At 43.1% G+C, this 17,020-nt stretch overlaps 1 protein-coding gene across 1 annotated transcript; it reads left to right on the top strand.

The window, feature by feature from the left end:
• The first annotated feature begins 2,829 nt into the window (after positions 1 to 2,829).
• LOC120865804 (prolow-density lipoprotein receptor-related protein 1-like) lies at positions 2,830 to 16,050 on the top strand. The gene is made up of 12 exons (XM_040243191.1): positions 2,830 to 3,042; positions 3,437 to 3,620; positions 4,622 to 4,823; positions 4,912 to 5,076; positions 5,254 to 5,454; positions 6,403 to 6,952; positions 7,353 to 7,478; positions 8,562 to 8,672; positions 10,706 to 10,942; positions 13,025 to 13,493; positions 15,414 to 15,522; positions 15,969 to 16,050. Exons 1-12 carry the CDS (start codon positions 2,877 to 2,879, stop codon positions 15,996 to 15,998), a joined length of 2,550 nt encoding a protein of 849 aa, XP_040099125.1. The 5' UTR covers positions 2,830 to 2,876; the 3' UTR covers positions 15,999 to 16,050.
• The last annotated feature ends 970 nt before the right edge of the window (positions 16,051 to 17,020 follow it).

Here is a 17,020-nt window from a genome sequence, read left to right as displayed (position 1 = left end):
GATGGGCTACAGTCCATGGGGTCACAAAGAGTCGGACACAACTGAGTGACTAGCACTTTCACTTTTATACATACTATATATATATATATATATACACACACACACACACACACACAAAAGCTTTTCTATTATGCTTGATAAAAGCTTGAGAAAGAATGTTTTAAAAAAAGAAAAGATGGAGAAATTGAGAAATTGAAAAACTAAATGAAACGGGACCATTGAATATTAAATAGAAAAAGTGAACCAAACTAGGTAAACGATCATCATAAGGTCTAGTTTTTAAACAAGTGGTAGGTTCTTAAATGAATTAAGACTTCCTGGCTGGTCAGTTTACAGAATAAGGTATCTCCTTCCCACTTTGCCATCCACAATTCCTCGTCTGAACTCCAGCTGAGGAAGGCGTTGCTTATCATCCACATCTCTGGCCTCACTGCAGAGGGGCCTTGAGGGTTCTCATAACCCAGGCCCCTTCCTGGGCTCTGAACTTGGGTGTTGTTGACTGACTCGCTCGCTGTCTCCTCAGGACTGTGACCCCAAGGAGCTTCGCTGTGGCTCCAGGCAGTGGCGCTGTGCCAGTGGGGAGCAGTGCGTGCCCGAGCCCTGGCGCTGTGATGGGCAGAGTGACTGTGGGGACGGCAGCGACGAGATGGGATGTAAGTGCAGGGCGCGAGGAGGCGGGCGGCCTCCAAGGGGCGCGGCTGCGCGGGAACCCGGCTCAGTGAGCAAATGCTGCGGCCCGAAATCCGAAGGCAATGGCACCCCACTCCAGTGTTCTTGCCTGGAGAATCCCATGGACAGCGGAGCCTGGTGGGCTACAGTCCATGGGGTCGCGAAGAGTCAGACACGACCGAGCGACTTCACTTTGACTTTTCACTTTCATGCACTGGAGAAGGCAATGGCAGCCCACTCCAGGGTTCTTGCCTGGAGAATCCCAGGGACGGGGGAGCCTGGTGGGCTGCCGTCTATGGGGTCGCACAGAGTCGGACGCGACTGAAGCGACTTAGCAGCCGGGATGGAGGTGTCCTGATTGTACGCGCGAGAGCCTCGCTGTGGGAGGGAGGTGTGGCAGAGGGTTTGACTCTAAAGGCCCAAAGTCGTTCTCCAGGCCCCCCGGAGAAGTGTGGGAGCTCCGAGTTCCAGTGTCACCCGTCCGCCTGCCTGGACCTCAGCCTGGTGTGTGACGGGAAGCGAGACTGCGCCGATGGCTCCGACGAGGGCGGGCAGTGCTCGTCGTCCGCCTGCCGCCAGGGACAGTGTTTCCACAGCTGCTACCCGTCCCCGCACGGCCCTGTGAGTGGCTTCTGACTGTGCTCTGGCGGCTGGACACTCGGTGTGGGGAGAGGCGGTCATCCTCAGCTGGGCTGTCTGTTCCCTACGGGAGTCTTCCATAGCGGAGCTGCCCTGAGCCCCCCTCCCACGTGCCCGTGCTTGAGGCTTTCTGCCGAGTCCTGTCTAGCTCCTTTCCCCTCTCCGGTCTTCTGGAACTCTGCCACCCAGCTCCAGAAACTCCCCTACTGCGACATTCACACTGAGGCAGTAAGTTTGGGGGGATTTGTCCCAAGAGTCAAGTAATCCCCCTCCATGCTGCAGCTCAGGAAACTAAGTACCTGCCTGTGAGGAAGTCCTTTCTGTGTAAGTACTTAGATATGACTTGCCCTTCAGTCAAGAACTGTCCCTGTTCTGAGCTGGCATTATTAGTTGGCTGAACATGGTGAACGTGTGGAAGTGGAAGAAAACCACGCTGATGTCTGCTCCTGTTGGCAGACAACCAGTTCAGTGAAGTCTAGGGGTCCCTTTACTTACAGATTCTGATGGAGTCCTAGGTGGCCTGGGCTGAACGGGACATCTTTGTTAACTTGGGACCCCCGGGGGTGGCAAGGGTGTGGGGCGAGCGGCAGGAGATGGAGAGAGTGGCTGCATTCAGAATGAAGTTGGTTCAAAGAACAGTTTGAGTTGCTGACATGGAGCATATCAGTTTGCTTTTTATATCTAGGCTGAGGTCTTTTTTTAATCAACTGTGTCCCTTGCCTTTAGAAAGTCTTTATGTTTTCCAACCTCTGTCAGGTATGTGCTTGTGAGCGAGGCTTTGAGCTGAAAAGCAGTGGCCAGATCTGTGAGGATGTGGATGAATGCCGGAGGCTGGGTGGTCACCCTTGCAGTCAGACCTGTGTCAACACAAAGGGCTCCTACACCTGTGCCTGTCATCCTGGCTACTCGCTAGAACCTGATGGCCATACCTGTAAAGCAACAGGTAAATGGAGCTGGAAATATCTCAACTGTAGGTTGAGAGCTTGAGGTCCTATGACATCCAGGAATACCAATGCAAATCTCTTTCTCAGGTCTTAAGTGTTCCAGCCTGCTTTATTTGTCTTCAGAACAAGACAAGCACAGTTCCAAAGCCTCCTTTTTATACTTTGTATTTTATACCTTGAATTTGAATCTGAAAGTATCTACAAATAAGGCGTTAGTATTACAAACCCATTAAGTTAAACCTCTGTAACCATGGGTCAGCCTTACCTGAAGTTAGAATAAATATCTAAAGACCAGACAAACCCTTCTTTCCTGTCCACCTAACACCAAATATTTAGTTATAAATGTGGTTTTCAATTTAGGCTAATTATGCCTTTATTCTAAGTATCTTTAAACCATGTTTTAGCTTAACCATTACATCAAGGGAAGAACTACTTAGATGCCAGTGAGCTGGTACCACAGCCCTGTCAATGAGAAAGCAAAAACTACTTTGTCCTCTGATTCCTTAGCCAGTGCTGGGCTCACCGATCAAACTCCTTAAGGCCATGTTGAAAGCAGTTCTTTTTTTGATAGGTACTGAACCAGTTCTGCTTGTGGCAATCCAGTTTAAACTACTCCTCTATGGGATGCGGAGCTTGAAAGAAGATATTCTGGCAACTACAGACAAGAACCTGATTATTTTCTCTATTGACTATGACTTAGTGGATCAGAAAGTCTTCTGGACCGACCTTGGGGCCCAAAGTATTCAGTGGATAAGCATGGACATGAAGAAGAAAGGGACTATGGTGAAAGGTTTGTTCCCTTATAAAAGGCTCTCATCTTGCCCTTACTAATTACACATAGCATGAAAGATAGGATGAGTGGCCATGAACTTTCTAAACATTGGTTTATATCTCCTTAACTACAAGTGGTCAAGTCTTGCTATTATTAATAGTTAGCTAGAAACGAGAAGTTGCCATCTCTGTTGATACAGAGTCAGTCAAACTATCAGCCAGTGACCATTACTCATAATAGTCATCATCTTCTGCAAATAGTATCTTGGAGCATTTAAAAGATTGCTCTGATGGAGATGCATATATTAGCTGGAAAATGAATTAACGTGGCATGCAAGTCTGAGGTCTGTGAGCTTCAGCCTTCTGAAAAGCTGTAATTTAAGAACACATGATGAACAGTTTCCTCTCCTCAGGGATAAAGGCAGACTGCATAGCGGTTGACTGGATCGGGAGGAATCTCTATTGGACAGATGGGACAGCTGGTCAGATTTTGGCAATTCAGTTGACTGCAGTTTGGAGAGGAAAATCTGAGTACACGGTCGTCCTGGACAATGACTTGAACCAACCACGGTCTTTGGCTTTAGATCCCCTAGATGGGTGAGTCCAGGTGTCACAATGCCTGGTCAGGTCTGTCCCTCTTTAGTTCCACTTTGGTTGTGTTCCTTCAACACAGAATGAGTGAACAGAAACCTTATCTGACTTGACTCTGGACCTTATGATGTGAGTCAACCATACACATAGTAGTTGTGAAAGCTCCTGCAAAAAAACCATTATTTCAGAAAAGTGAGATGTAGGCATGCTCACTTGGTGGCCCACCTATACTTCCTTTGGCTAAAACAAACAGGTGTACCTCTGAGTGGAGAAATCTGTATGCCTTTAAAATGGCAGGAGGAGGGAGAATGGAACTTGGGCTGGTGTTTAATTTATAGTAATGTGATGAGGCAGGGAGTGATGGGGGCAGGGGAGTTGACTGTGGGGGTTGAGCTCTTCGGTCCAGAGCCCTTTCTCTCTGCAAAGGGCCAGGAGCTTGGAGGCAGCATTTCCTACTTGTCCAAGCAAAGCCCTAATTGGGATAGCCATGTGTGTATCAAATGTAAGAACAAGATAGAGCAAAACTCGGGATCCAGAGGTGACCTGGGTCAGACGCCTTCCCCTTTTTTTTCTCACCTTTTCAATACCTCCAACCAGGAATCTGGTAACATGGTCCTCAGGAGACTGAAAGGAGTTCCTGATGGACCTAATGTCTTATGACTAAGAATGTGATCTAAAGCACCAATTGCCCATGGATCTAGTGGACTTTCTAGCCCAGAAAAGACTGGCAGGTTCCCTGGATGTTTTCCAGGCTATGGTCTAATGTATTTTTTAGACTTCCTATACAGATGTCTTAATAGATATTATATCCCTAAATAATGAACAATCACCATAAAGTTTCAAAGAAAACCTTCTTTTACTACTTCACAAATTATGTTTAAGGCATAGACCAAGTTTGAGGGAAAGAAATAATTGGGCTGTGAATCAGGGTTTTGAGGTGTTATTATAACTGGTGTTATTTTCTGTGAGGTAATATTTTGTCTTAAAGCTGACTTTTGTCCACATAGGTTAATGTACTGGTCCGAAACTGGAGGAGAGCCTCAAATAGAACAAGCTGGAATGGACGGGAGCAGCAGAAAAATACTCCTCAGTCAAGGTCTTGGCTGGCCAACTAGCATAGTTCTCGACCAGCTGAGTTGGAAGATATTCTGGTCTGATGACAAATTTCACTGCATTGGCTCTGCCAACCTAGATGGTACTGGTATTAGCGTAAGTGCTCTTTTGGTAATAGGCTTGTGTGAAATGTCGTGTGCCTTGTGTGAAACTCATCCTGGGAACCTCACCATCACCATTTTAGATGTTGCAGCTAACACAAATCAAGAGCCCCTTCTCAGTGGCTGTGTTCGAGGATGAAGTCTTCTGGTCTGAAATGAAAACGAGAACAGTACAACGCATGAAAAAGATGACTGGCAAGAACCGGGCTGTCCTCATCAAGCGTTTGGAACAGCCTTACGGACTAAAGGTCTATAGTTGATGCTTCAAAATATCCTCCGATCCTCCCTGGGAAGGCTACGTGTATGAGCTGCCCAAGGACAAACTGCAGGGACTTCCATCTATAATGATTGAAAGGCAGGGTTGAGTTACTTGCTGTTTTTAAGGATTCAGCAACATGTAGTGACATCTAGGTGTTTTCTTCCAGGTAATGCACGAAGTGCTACAGCCCAGGTCTTCGAATCCTTGTCTGGACACTGGATGTTCTCACTTGTGCCTTCTGAGCCCACAGTCCAAGGGAAGCTGTCGCTGTCCAGCTGGACTCCTGCTTGCAGACGATGGTGTCAACTGTGTTCCCCTCAAGGAGTCTGCGTTTCTGTTCCTCGGGTTGCCCACAGTTATCATGCAGGTACTATCCTGTGCTGTCACATGCTTGCGCCACAGTCTATTTCAGACTTCGGGTAATTTGAATTCCTTGAATTTCTCCCCTTTGGGATATTCTTCAAATACAATTTAAATTTGAATATTCACTGTGTATTGGGAGCTATGATGACCAAAAAAAAAAAAAAAAAGTAGCTATGAAATGAAGACCACTCCTATTTAAGATTCCTTAAGAAACGCTTAGCACCTCAGAACACAATGAGGCTAGGGATCTGACATAATATTTAACTCAGTTGAATTGTCCAAGCACCTAGCTCATGATGCAGAGTAATTCCAAATACAAGCATCTTGGCTGGGTTCTAGCCTGAGAGGTAAGTACATCTTGTGAGGACACTTTTCTTAAATCATAGGAGGAGAAAAGGTACTAACAAGCAAGTCACCCCTAACTTCTCATCTCCAGAGGACTTGACGACTTTGATTCATGTCAATGTATGGAAAAACCACTACAATATAGTAATTAGCCTCCAATTAAATAAATTTATATTTAAAAAAAGAAAAATAAATAAAATGACAAAGCAAATTTTAGGGTTGGAAGACCAACTTCAGTTTCAGTAAGATCTTCAGACTGAAGTCTGATTTAAAGAAGAGGGCCTTTCATATATATATATAAGTGTATCAAATCCACACATTGTACAACTTAAACTTACATAGTATTGTATGTCAGTTTTATCTCAGTAAAAATAAATTTAAAAAGTTAAGTGGCGGAGGCCTTTCACAGAGGAATAAATATTTCAAGCATATGAATTCAAGGAATTTTAAGAGCCTGAAACTATAGGAAGGGAGAGAAATGCAATTTGCTTTTAGGCAATAAAACTGTGTGAAAATCTGAATGTAAGTATCTGAACATGAATTTAAAATCAAGATGAAGAATTTGACTAGTCTCAACTTGTGCCATCCAATTAATTTTTCCCCACAGATCTATCTGAAAAATCTAGATGCTTCACGAGGACAAGCAACTTTACCAGGACATAGGATTCTTCCCTTTACCAATGTCAACCAGCTTGCATCAATGGACTACGTAGTCCAGGAGAAGGTGCTCTACCTGACAGAGTGGAATAAGGGTGATATCTGGCTACTGAAGCTCAAAGACTCTGGAAAGCTCTCTTGGAGGAAAATCATATCCGTGGAGGGCACAGTGACTGACCTTGCTGTGGACTGGCTGAGTGGAAACATATACTGGATTGGCAGTGAGAATGCTCACATCAACATAGCTTCCCCCAGAGGCCAGTACTCCACCGTCTTGCTCAGCGGAAGTCTCTACCGCCCGACCTGTGTCGTGCTGCACCCGCCGACTGCAGTCATGTGCTTTGTGGACCTGGGTCCCCAGGATGACGGTAGGCGTGGCTCCAGCATTGAATGCGCCTCCATGGACGGCAGCAGGAGGAAGGTGCTCTGGCGGAAACCCCAGGTCCCTGTGGGCCTGAGCTTTTCAGATGCAGGGACTCGTCTGTACTGGGCTGATCCTGGTGAGCAGTTCTCTTCTCCACCCTAAGTGTGAGGGTGAGGGAGCTTGGCCAGAGAAATAGTGATGGTTTCTAATCTTCAGCTGTAACTTCAGATGGCTTTTAGGTCTGAGTTTACATTTTCTGTACCACTTTCTAAACAAATACAATCAGTCCCCATCCTAAGCAGCATATATTAGCCCAGAGAGTCATGCAGTTGCCTCTTGGTGAAGGGATGAAATCAAAAACACAACAAATATGCATGAGCAAACCTTTGTGTAGTACCTTTAGAATGAATAAGAACTAGTTTTCAGGAAATGCATGTGTCCTTCTGGAAGGGAGGCAGGACAAGACATAAAGAGCCACAGGATGGAGTACAGCTGTTTGGGCTCCAAACAGAAATTCACTGACCCTCTCTTTCTAGGGAGAGGACTCATAGAAAGTATTCAACAAGACGGCTCTAGATACAGAGTGGACCGCAGAGGAATTCAGGGCCTTAGCCTGTTTACATATGGCCAAGGCATGATGTTCTGGACCACCGTGGATGATGGTAGGTCTTAATTCTACACCTGATTGTCTTTGTGAGCTGAATTTACTCCTGGATATCTAAAGCAAATCTGCTACTGCTCAGCACTGATCTTTGGCAGTGTGTTTCTTGCGGAGGAATAGCTAAGTAGCTTCCCTAATTTAACATGTATAAATGTCAACAGTGACTGTGTGATTGGGGGGAACTTTTACTTATTTGCTTATTTTTTACATGTGAATGTGCTTTATCTCATTCTGCCTGAGATTTCTGGCTTTTGTAGGAGGCTCTTGGCTTTGGAGGACACCAGGGTATGGTACAGAGAGAACTGGGCCAGGAATTGGGACCAGGTGGCTTTATCAGTTAGTAGCTATAACACCTTACCCGTACCATGAGGGAAGTGTACCTGTCTTGATTGACTAGGTACACATGGAAGCATTAGGTGAATTCTAGAGCGTTCTATACTTGGTGGATATTTCTAGTATTCAAAGAGATTGTCTAAACCACAGTACTCTGTCAAGTATGTTATTTCTGACTAAAGTCTAGGTCTGGTAAAACTGGAAAAGGCTGTTTAAAGTAAATCTGTCTCTTTATATTTCCCAGTGCTGGCCCCTCAACCAGTTGGGCTGGCCTCATGAGAACTGCAAAAATAAGTTATCAGATCCTACCGCAAAGATGCTAAACTGTTAGGAATGTAGTGAGACCTTTGCCATTTAAGATCCCCTGGTGACTCTTGTTACAAATAAGCCATTTAAAAAATGCTGTTCTGGGAAAATGCCTAAAATCATTACCCATCAATTGCTTGAGCTGAATTTTCATGTATCATATCCTACTTTTCTCTCTGTGTATCCAGATGTATACGAATGTGCTAGACATAACTTCACTGGACTTTATTTTCGGCAAAAACATAAAACTGCTTTTACTGATCTTTAAGTTTCTTCCCAGGAACTAGGTTTAGAAAAATGCATGTTTCTTCTGTAAAACTCTTGTTATTTAACTGGAGTTTTTGCAGATGAGTGACAGTTTTCATACTGAGCCGTGTTCTTTGCCCAGGAAGTTGTAAGATAAATTGCACTTTTGTTAATGATTGTTCACTGCCTTTTGTTTTAGCCCAGATCAGTAAAGTTTGGTACAGCAAAGCAGAACTTTCAGAAAACCGGTGGTTCCAAGTAGACCAGAAGATTGTGGATTTAAAAGTTTATAGTAAACTTAGCCAACAGGGTAAGCAACCTTGCAGTGATTATAACAACACTGAAGTCTACTGAATTTGCCTATGAGGGAGTTGTTCCGTCCTATAGTATCTCCTCGGAATATCTCTGTGTTTCCCAGTAAAATATTTCTCTGACACATTCCCGTAGATCTATATAACTCTTATCTTCATGCAGTTATGTATGGTCTGTTGCTGTTTAGAGCTAGTCCTGTTGCATAGCTAGGAGACATAATGGTGGTAAGGATATTGAGCTTGGGTTTGGTATACTTGGGTCCTATTTTAAGTTCTCTTATTGAAGACTGAATTACAGCTGTGATAGAACTGGAAATCCCCTTTTAGTTCTAGAGTGAAACTGGTCTTCATTCTCCTCATTGTCACTTATATCTACTTGTGATGTTAACATCTTTCAAATATCAGCTTGAGGGAGCTTGCATGTTTTTCTCCACCTTTCTTATAGACGCAAATGCCTAATTGAGGGTCCTTGTCATTTCTGAAGTACATTTTATCTTCGTTATATCCATAATCTATTCCAGAATTCCTGGAATGTGTCAAGAGATAAAGCCTCACCAGAAGTCAAAGCTTGAGATAGAAAGAACCCTTGGAGAACTATGAGAAGATATACATGGCTGACTTAATCAGACTCTTGTCCCCCACCTCTTGCGCCCACCAATCTGTTCTCTGTATCTGTGACTCTTAGAGGGAGGAGAGAGACCACAGCCTCTGAGTTCTCATCTAGAGAGAGCTTTATTTCTAAGGCCCTTCTAGTTAAGATCTTGGCTACATGATGTGAAGGGAAAAGGAGAACTTACAGGGGATCTTGGATGAGCCAAGTTTACCTCAATTTTTCTTAAGCTGGTCCTTTATATGAACTTCTGGCTTGTTTTGCTTTGTGCACATGCATGTTTATTGCAAATTTATTCACAGTCACAAAAAACTGAAAACAACAAGGATGTTCCTGAACAAGTGAATGGATAAACAAGCTGTGTACAAATGGAATATTAGCCAGCCACAAAAAAGAAACAAGCTCTCAGACCAGGAAACAACATGGATTAATTTTAAGTGCATAATACAAAGTGAAAGAAGCCAGTCTGAAAAGGCTATATATTTATGTGACATTCTGGAAGAGTGTACCTACAGACAGGAGGCTTGGCGTGCTGCGATTCATGGGGTCGCAAAGAGTCAGACACGACTGAGCGACTGAACTGAACTAACACCCTGTAAAAAAAGATCAGTGTTTTCCAGGAAGGAGGGGGAAGAGGGAAGTTGAATAGGTGAAGCATAGGGGATATTTTTAAGGCTTGCATTCTGTATGATTGTGTAATTGTGGATATGTTAAATTATGCATTTGTCAAAACCCATGGAACTTCATAGCACAAAGAATAAACCTTAAGACATGTAAATTAAAAAAAAATCATTTAGAAGGTCAGGGGATTCTAGGATGGAACACAAACTGTGACAAAACAATCTAATTGTTCTACAAATATATGAAACAACGTTACTGAAAAGGTAGAAAAGGTACTGAGCAAAGTAACTCTGGAAATGAGTGGAGTCTAACACTGAAGCAAAAGAAACTGTACATAAGCTCTGTACTCTCGTTGATAAATTTGTTTCCCACTGGGGCACAGACTAACAATTCTGATACCACTATATATGTTTACTGGAATTGAGCAATGAAGCAAATAGATGGCAGGTGATAGGAGGCAGTTTTCTCACTATTGAGAATTTACAGATAACCAAGCGAAGGAAGCTAGAATGATCCAGATGGTAATAGATTATAGAGTTGGAGACATCAATATAAACTCATGTTTAGCTTAGTTACAGTTACAGATGTGAACTCCTGATATTCTAAAGCCATTCTTATCCATGAAGAAGAATCACCAATCACTTGGTTCTTAGTTGTCTAAATGGAATTAACCTGAAAAGCCATCTACTCTGGGGAAAAAATCTGGGTCCGCTAACTCTGATGGTCTATCTGCAGCAAGTTCACAGAAGAGCCTTGTGAAGTGGTCTAAATCAATCTTTTTGGGGGGGTGGGGGTCCACAGGCAGTAACCACTGCTCAGAAGACAATGGAGGGTGTAGCCATGTCTGTTTACCGAAGCCGGAAGGACAGACTTGTAAATGTCCCAGTGGGTACTCCTTGGACGACATGAAGAAGTGTCTTGAAGCTGTCCGATGCTCTGCGCCATCACAGTCCTGTAAGGATGGTCAGAAATGCATTTCTGCCACACAGGTTTGTGATGGTCATGCTGACTGTCTGGATGGATCTGATGAAATGGACTGTGAGTAACGCCTACCCAAGACCTACCACTGGGTCACCTTGGTGATTTACCTTTAATAATATTTAATTCCACAGTGTTCCTCAAGATTTTATCCTTTAAACTATTTCTTCCTTCTCACTGTGTACTCCTTAAACTGAACAATATGAAACTTCTAACTATGGGCAATTGTATATAGATTATGGGGACCCTTTGTAAAAAGCTAACGTCCCCTCCATTTGATTTTAGAGTAGGCCATATGATAGTTCACTCCACAGGGCTCGACAGTATACGTTGCCTGAAAGAGCACTCATCTAACCAAGATCCGATTCAGCCCATGGAAGCTGATCACAATAGCATCACCTGGAGTGTGAGAGGTTGGCAAACTAGTTGACTTGTCCTGGTTCCCCCTTTTGAATGTGGAAAGAGCATATTCTAGCTCAGAGTTGTTAAGGAATTAAAGAGGACATGTAGGAAACTGTCATATTATTATAACACTGTCAAGTTAATCCTTAAATGTTAGCTGTAGATGGTTGTTCTAGAAATACTGTTCCAAATCATGCCTTCATGGGAAGGTATTGTCGTGGCCAGACAACACCTATCATAATACCTAATTCTGCTGGAATCATCAGCTATAGCTCTATTGCTATCTAAGTCCCCTTCATGGTAGAATCAGAGAGACAGTGGGCTTAGTCATAACCAGCAAAGGAAGAGATCTGAAAAGGAGCCTTACAGTGAAGAGTTCTCACTGACTTCTCAATGTAAATTCTTATTTCTGTAAAACCTGACTAGCTGGAAGACTACTTATTCCCTCTAAACACGTCATCTTTAATGGGAAAGAGAAGGGATTTTGATTCCCACAGTTGATTCTATTTTTCAGCAAATAAGGGTGCTTTTGTTGCTAGGCCTTTGCTGGCAATGACTCAAGAATGGGGATAAATGAGTGAGAAATTGATCACCTTTACCACCTTGAGGTTAGGTTAGGTTTCTGGTTTAAAACCTAACCTAACCTACTTTTGCCCTTCCATTCCTTATGTACTGGGCCCAAGAGCTGACTTTGCTTCTTGATGATTTCACCCTGACTACATATAAAACTTTATTGAGGGAAATGGTACTGGGTATATAAAATTTAAGCTGAATTCCTTTGGATGTAACCTACCATCAAGGACCCTAAATGCCCAGGGTGAGGCATGGAAATGCTCCTGTGAGGCCAGCTTAGGACAGAAGCAAGAAGCATTTTTATTGCTAATTCTGCTCTTTTCACTCCTGGTACTTTGGTCTTCCATGTGAGGAGTAACACTTGTGTCAACAATGACAGAGAACATGGTGAAATGCCTTAAGTATAAACTTAACTCTTGGATTGCTCTTTGGATAGAACCCTGTTGTCTGTCTGCTCCCTGCCTTATGAGTGTCCCTCCCACGCTGCCACCAAATTTGGTTCAGTATTTGCAACTTGTACGTCTTGCTAAACTTACGGTTTACTTGGACTCAAAAAATGTGAAAAATTTACAGATAAACTTAATCCTTATAGTCTAGATACATACTACTTTGATCTACTACACTCATCCTTATAGAGAAAACACTTTTGGAACTGGTGGCATCTACCTTGGCTAAAATCCTGCATATCATCATTTGAAAATGGATTGGTATGATAGACTACGCTGGTCCTGAAACGAAATATTTTAAGTGCCTTTAGATATGTAGTTTTTAAATCAGCTTTTGATAGTTTTTTGTTTTGTCAAAAGTATGGTGCTGTGCTGTGCTTAGTCGCTCAGTTGTGTCCGACTCTGGGACCCCATGGACTGTAGCCTCTCAGGCTCCTCTGTCCATGGGGATTCTCCAGGTAAGAATACTGGAGTGGGTTGTCATGCCCTCCTCCAGGGGATCTTCCCAACCCAGAGATTGAACCCAGGTCTCCCACATTGCAGGTGGATTCTTTATCATCTGAGCCACGAGGGAAGCCCAAAGTAATGGTAGTGATTGTGATTTCAAAAATTCAAACTTATCCAGTTAAGTTCACTGGAATTCTTGTTCTTCTGAAATAGTTATTAATTGACAATAACAAACCTGTATATACACTCGTACTCACACCTACTGTTTTTGCAGGTACCTATCCAGATACAACCCATTCAACACCAACACCTAAAATGCCAGAGTCTGGAAAGAGACTGACGCCAAAAGCTGTCCGACCTCTCCAGGGTACCAAGTCCACCAAGACTAGACCTCCAGGTTCAGAAGGAATGAATTACCCTGTCAGAAAAATGCTAACCCCTCCGATTCCTGCTCTAGAGAGCAAGACTCCAGAAACCAAGGAAGGAGGTCAGCCCAAGGATTCACACAGGGAAAAACTTCTGCTCTGTAGCAGCGATTTCTGCAATGGGAGGGGAATCTGTACGATGCAAGGAGAGCTGAGAAAATGCAACTGTCTGATGGGCTACAGCGGAGACTTCTGTGAAGAAGCAGCCCATGGACCTGCCCCTGGCCACATTGCCCTCAGCCTAACCATAGCGCTACTGGTTGTTCTGGTCATTCTGGGAGCATTTGTGTACTTCAGAAGAGAACACAAATTAAAGCGGTGAGCAGCCACTTTTGTCCTCATGGGAGAATTTTATTCTAAAGGTGGCTTGTTAAATAAAACTAAAACAAGATTAATGAGATCAGAGGTATGAATCCACTGTAGAAAGTTGTTCTCTGAGCAAAGATTTGAGCAATGAAGTAGCCTTATCTGTTAGATGACCTGGAAGAATCATAATTGGGACCATTTTTGTGTGAGACCTGTCGCAAACCGTAATGTAAGGGGCAGTCAGGGGCAGTGCTTTTACAATAACGTAAAAGCAGTCAGGGGCCAGTCTCAGGGATGAAGTGAGGAGAATCCCCTCTAATGAGGAAGTGTGTGTGCATGCATGCTCAATTGCTAAGTTGCATCTGACCCTTTGCAACCCCATGGACTGTGGCCCACCAGTCTCCTCTGTCCATAGCATTTCCCAGACAAGAATACTGGAGTGCGTTGCCATTTCCTTCTCCAAGTGATCTTCCTTACCCAGGGACCAGACCTGTATCTCCTGCACTGGCAAGCGCCACCTGGGAAGCCTCCAGTGAGGCAGAGTCAGCGCCAATGACTGTCTGGAGGGAAAATTTCTTGGGTGTGTTAGTTTGCTAGTGCTGCGGTAACAAACACCCCCCAGTGGCTGTCTTAGACAACAGAAATTTATCTTCTCCCAGTCCGGGAGGCTGGAAGTCTGAAATCAATGTGACAGTATGGTTGGTCTCTTCTGAGGCCGAGGGTTGCTCTTCTCCTGGGATTATAGATACAGGCTTCTCCTGTGTCTTTATGTAGCCTTCCCTCTGTACATGTTGATGTCCTGATCTCCTCTTTTTCTAAGGACCCTGGTCCTGTTGGATTAGGACCCACCCTAATGACTTCCTGTTAACATAAATTACCACTTTGAGGACCCTATCCCTAAAATGGTCACGTTTGGAGGTACTAGGGGTTAGACTTCAACATATGAATTTTAGGGGGACAAAAGATAGCCCTTGGCAAGAGGTGAGATAAGCTCATAAGCGAGATTTAAGGCAAAAGCATAAAGTTTTATCTAAAACAAGAGTCACTGGATTAAAGAAACAAATGAAACAATAAAGAATGACTCAAATGATTAAGAATGATGACAAAATAAACTTTAGGAAGATACAGTAATTGAAGGAGACTGATTAAACATATTGGGAAGGGATATTAAGCAGCCTATATATCAAGAAACATTGGGGCTTCCCTGCTGGCTCAGATGGTAAAGAATCGGCCTGCAATGCAGGAGACCTGGGTTTGACTCTGGGTCAGGAAGATCCCCTGGAGAAGGGAATGGCTACCCACTCCAGTAATCTTGCCTGGGAATCCCATGGACAGAGAGGAGCCTGATGGGCTACAGTCCATGGAATTGCACAGAGTCAGACTTGATTTGAGTGACTAACACACAGTGCCTGAAACAGTACAGAATACATATCAAGAAATAACAGAGATAACTAAAATCCTTTAAAGTTACATCTCCTGTGTACAGCCTTCACTTTACAGACTGGAGATAAGGCCAAAAGAAATGGTATATCTTTGCCCAAAGTAACACTGGTTAATGTTAAGATGAACTGAGGTGCTTCCCTTGTGCTTTTGACTGTCAATCGGGTCTGTCTTCTATATTAACCTGCTTTCTTAACTCATCTATGTCCAGCTGCTAGTTACCTGTTTTTAGATTCAATTCTCACTAATTTCCTAGTTTCCTCTCAACTGAGAAGATACATTTTGGAAGTTCAGCGAATGCCTAGTAACAAATCATAACTGACCCAAGTGTTGGCCGTTCTAGGTCAGTTCTTTGTTATAGAGACAATAAAAGCACAACATCGTTCCCATAACAATAACTTCTCATAGGGGACGAGTTAACGTCTTCAAACCATGCCCCATTCCCAGCTTCTACCTTAAGGAACAACTCTTTTGACTTTCTCTGATTTCTAGAAATAGGACAGCATCATCAAGAAATTTGACCTGCCACAAAGAAAGTGACCAAGAAGAGGAGAATCTAATGAATAGTGAGACTTTTGTCAATGAAGCTTATGATGAACAGGTAGGTCTGGGAAGTGTCTTTGAGGAAAACAGGGGGTGAGATCCAGTCACAGAATGCCCTTACCAAAAAATCCTAGCAGACTGAAAGCAGGCTATGTGAACTTACAGAGCTTTTTGTTATTGGCGAATGATGTTACTATGTAGACCAAATGAACGCTCAGGAACTTTTTGGATTGCTGATTCTGTTCAGTCTCAAGTTGTTCACACCAAAGTGAAACATACATGTAATCAAGAAATTCAGCTTTTGGTGGACTTCCAAAAGGGGCTCAATACTACTTGGGGCGAAGCTAGGTGTAATTAGGGTTAGTTAACGTTACCCCTAAAATTTATGTCCCCCACCCCCATCCTGCGATCTCTGCTCACTTCTGTGTAGCTCAACCATCTCTGTGTTTTTGCTTTGTTTTAATGTAATGCATATTCTCTAATTTCAAGTCTCTTTTCCTACAGGAACTGTTAACATCTTTACAAACTGACTAGTCTGACAAAAAAGAAGCTGAAACATCTCAATAAAAACTGTTTATATATTTCACTGTGTACTGTTTTTAACTTCTGTAACAATTTGTGGTAAATGGTAACTTCATATTAAAATAACTGCTTTTTATTATTTTATTTTATTGAAGTAGAGTTGATTTACAGTGTTGTGTTAATTTTTGGCTGTGAAGCAAAGTGTTTAAGTTATACATTTATATACATTCTTTTTCATGTTCTTTTCCATTATATTTTATCACTGGGTATTGAACAGAGGTCCCTGTGCTATACAGTAGGACCTTGTCCATTCTCTATATAATGGTTTGCATCTCCCAACCCCAAACTCCCAATCCATCCCTCTCCCTACCCACCCACTCCTACCTCGACAACTATAAGCCTGTTCTCTGAGTGAGTCTGTTTATGTTTTGTAGATAAGTTTATCTGTGTCATATTTTAGATTCCACATGTAAGTAATATCTGGTATTTGTCTTTCTCCTTCTGACTGACTTCACTTAGTGTGATAATCTCTAGGTCCATCCATGTTGCTGAAAATGGCATTATTCCACGTATTTCTTACGGCTGAGTATTAATCCATTGTTTATATGCACCACATCTTCTTTCTCCATTCATCTGTTGAAGCACATTTAGATTGTTTCCATGTCTTAGCTATTGTGAATACTGCTGGTATAAGCATAGAGGTGCATTTATCTTCTTGAATTACAGTTTTGTCTGGATATATGCCCAGAAGCAAGATTGTTACCAAAAGTAGGGTCCAGCTGTTTGCTGCCCAAAAGCCAATAAAGAGGCAAGGTTGACGGAACGGAAGAAGTTTGCTTTATTTCTGAGGCTGGCAACTGAGAGTGGAGTCAGTTGCCAAAGGCCAACTACCCTACATTGGCAATCAGCGGACCAGAGCTTTTATTGGTGAAGGAAGGGGACTACGTGCAAAACAGCACAGTCAGCTGTGACAGTCCTCTTGAAACTGGTTAACCAGCATCATCTTGACTTTGTTTAGGTACAGTTCATCTTCA

This window comes from Oryx dammah, unplaced genomic scaffold (assembly GCF_014754425.2).
Source record: "Oryx dammah isolate SB20612 unplaced genomic scaffold, SCBI_Odam_1.1 HiC_scaffold_7, whole genome shotgun sequence".
Taxonomy (NCBI): domain Eukaryota; kingdom Metazoa; phylum Chordata; class Mammalia; order Artiodactyla; family Bovidae; genus Oryx; species Oryx dammah.
The sequence above is the reverse complement of the archived record's forward strand: the minus strand, read 5'-3'. Positions and strand labels throughout refer to the sequence as shown.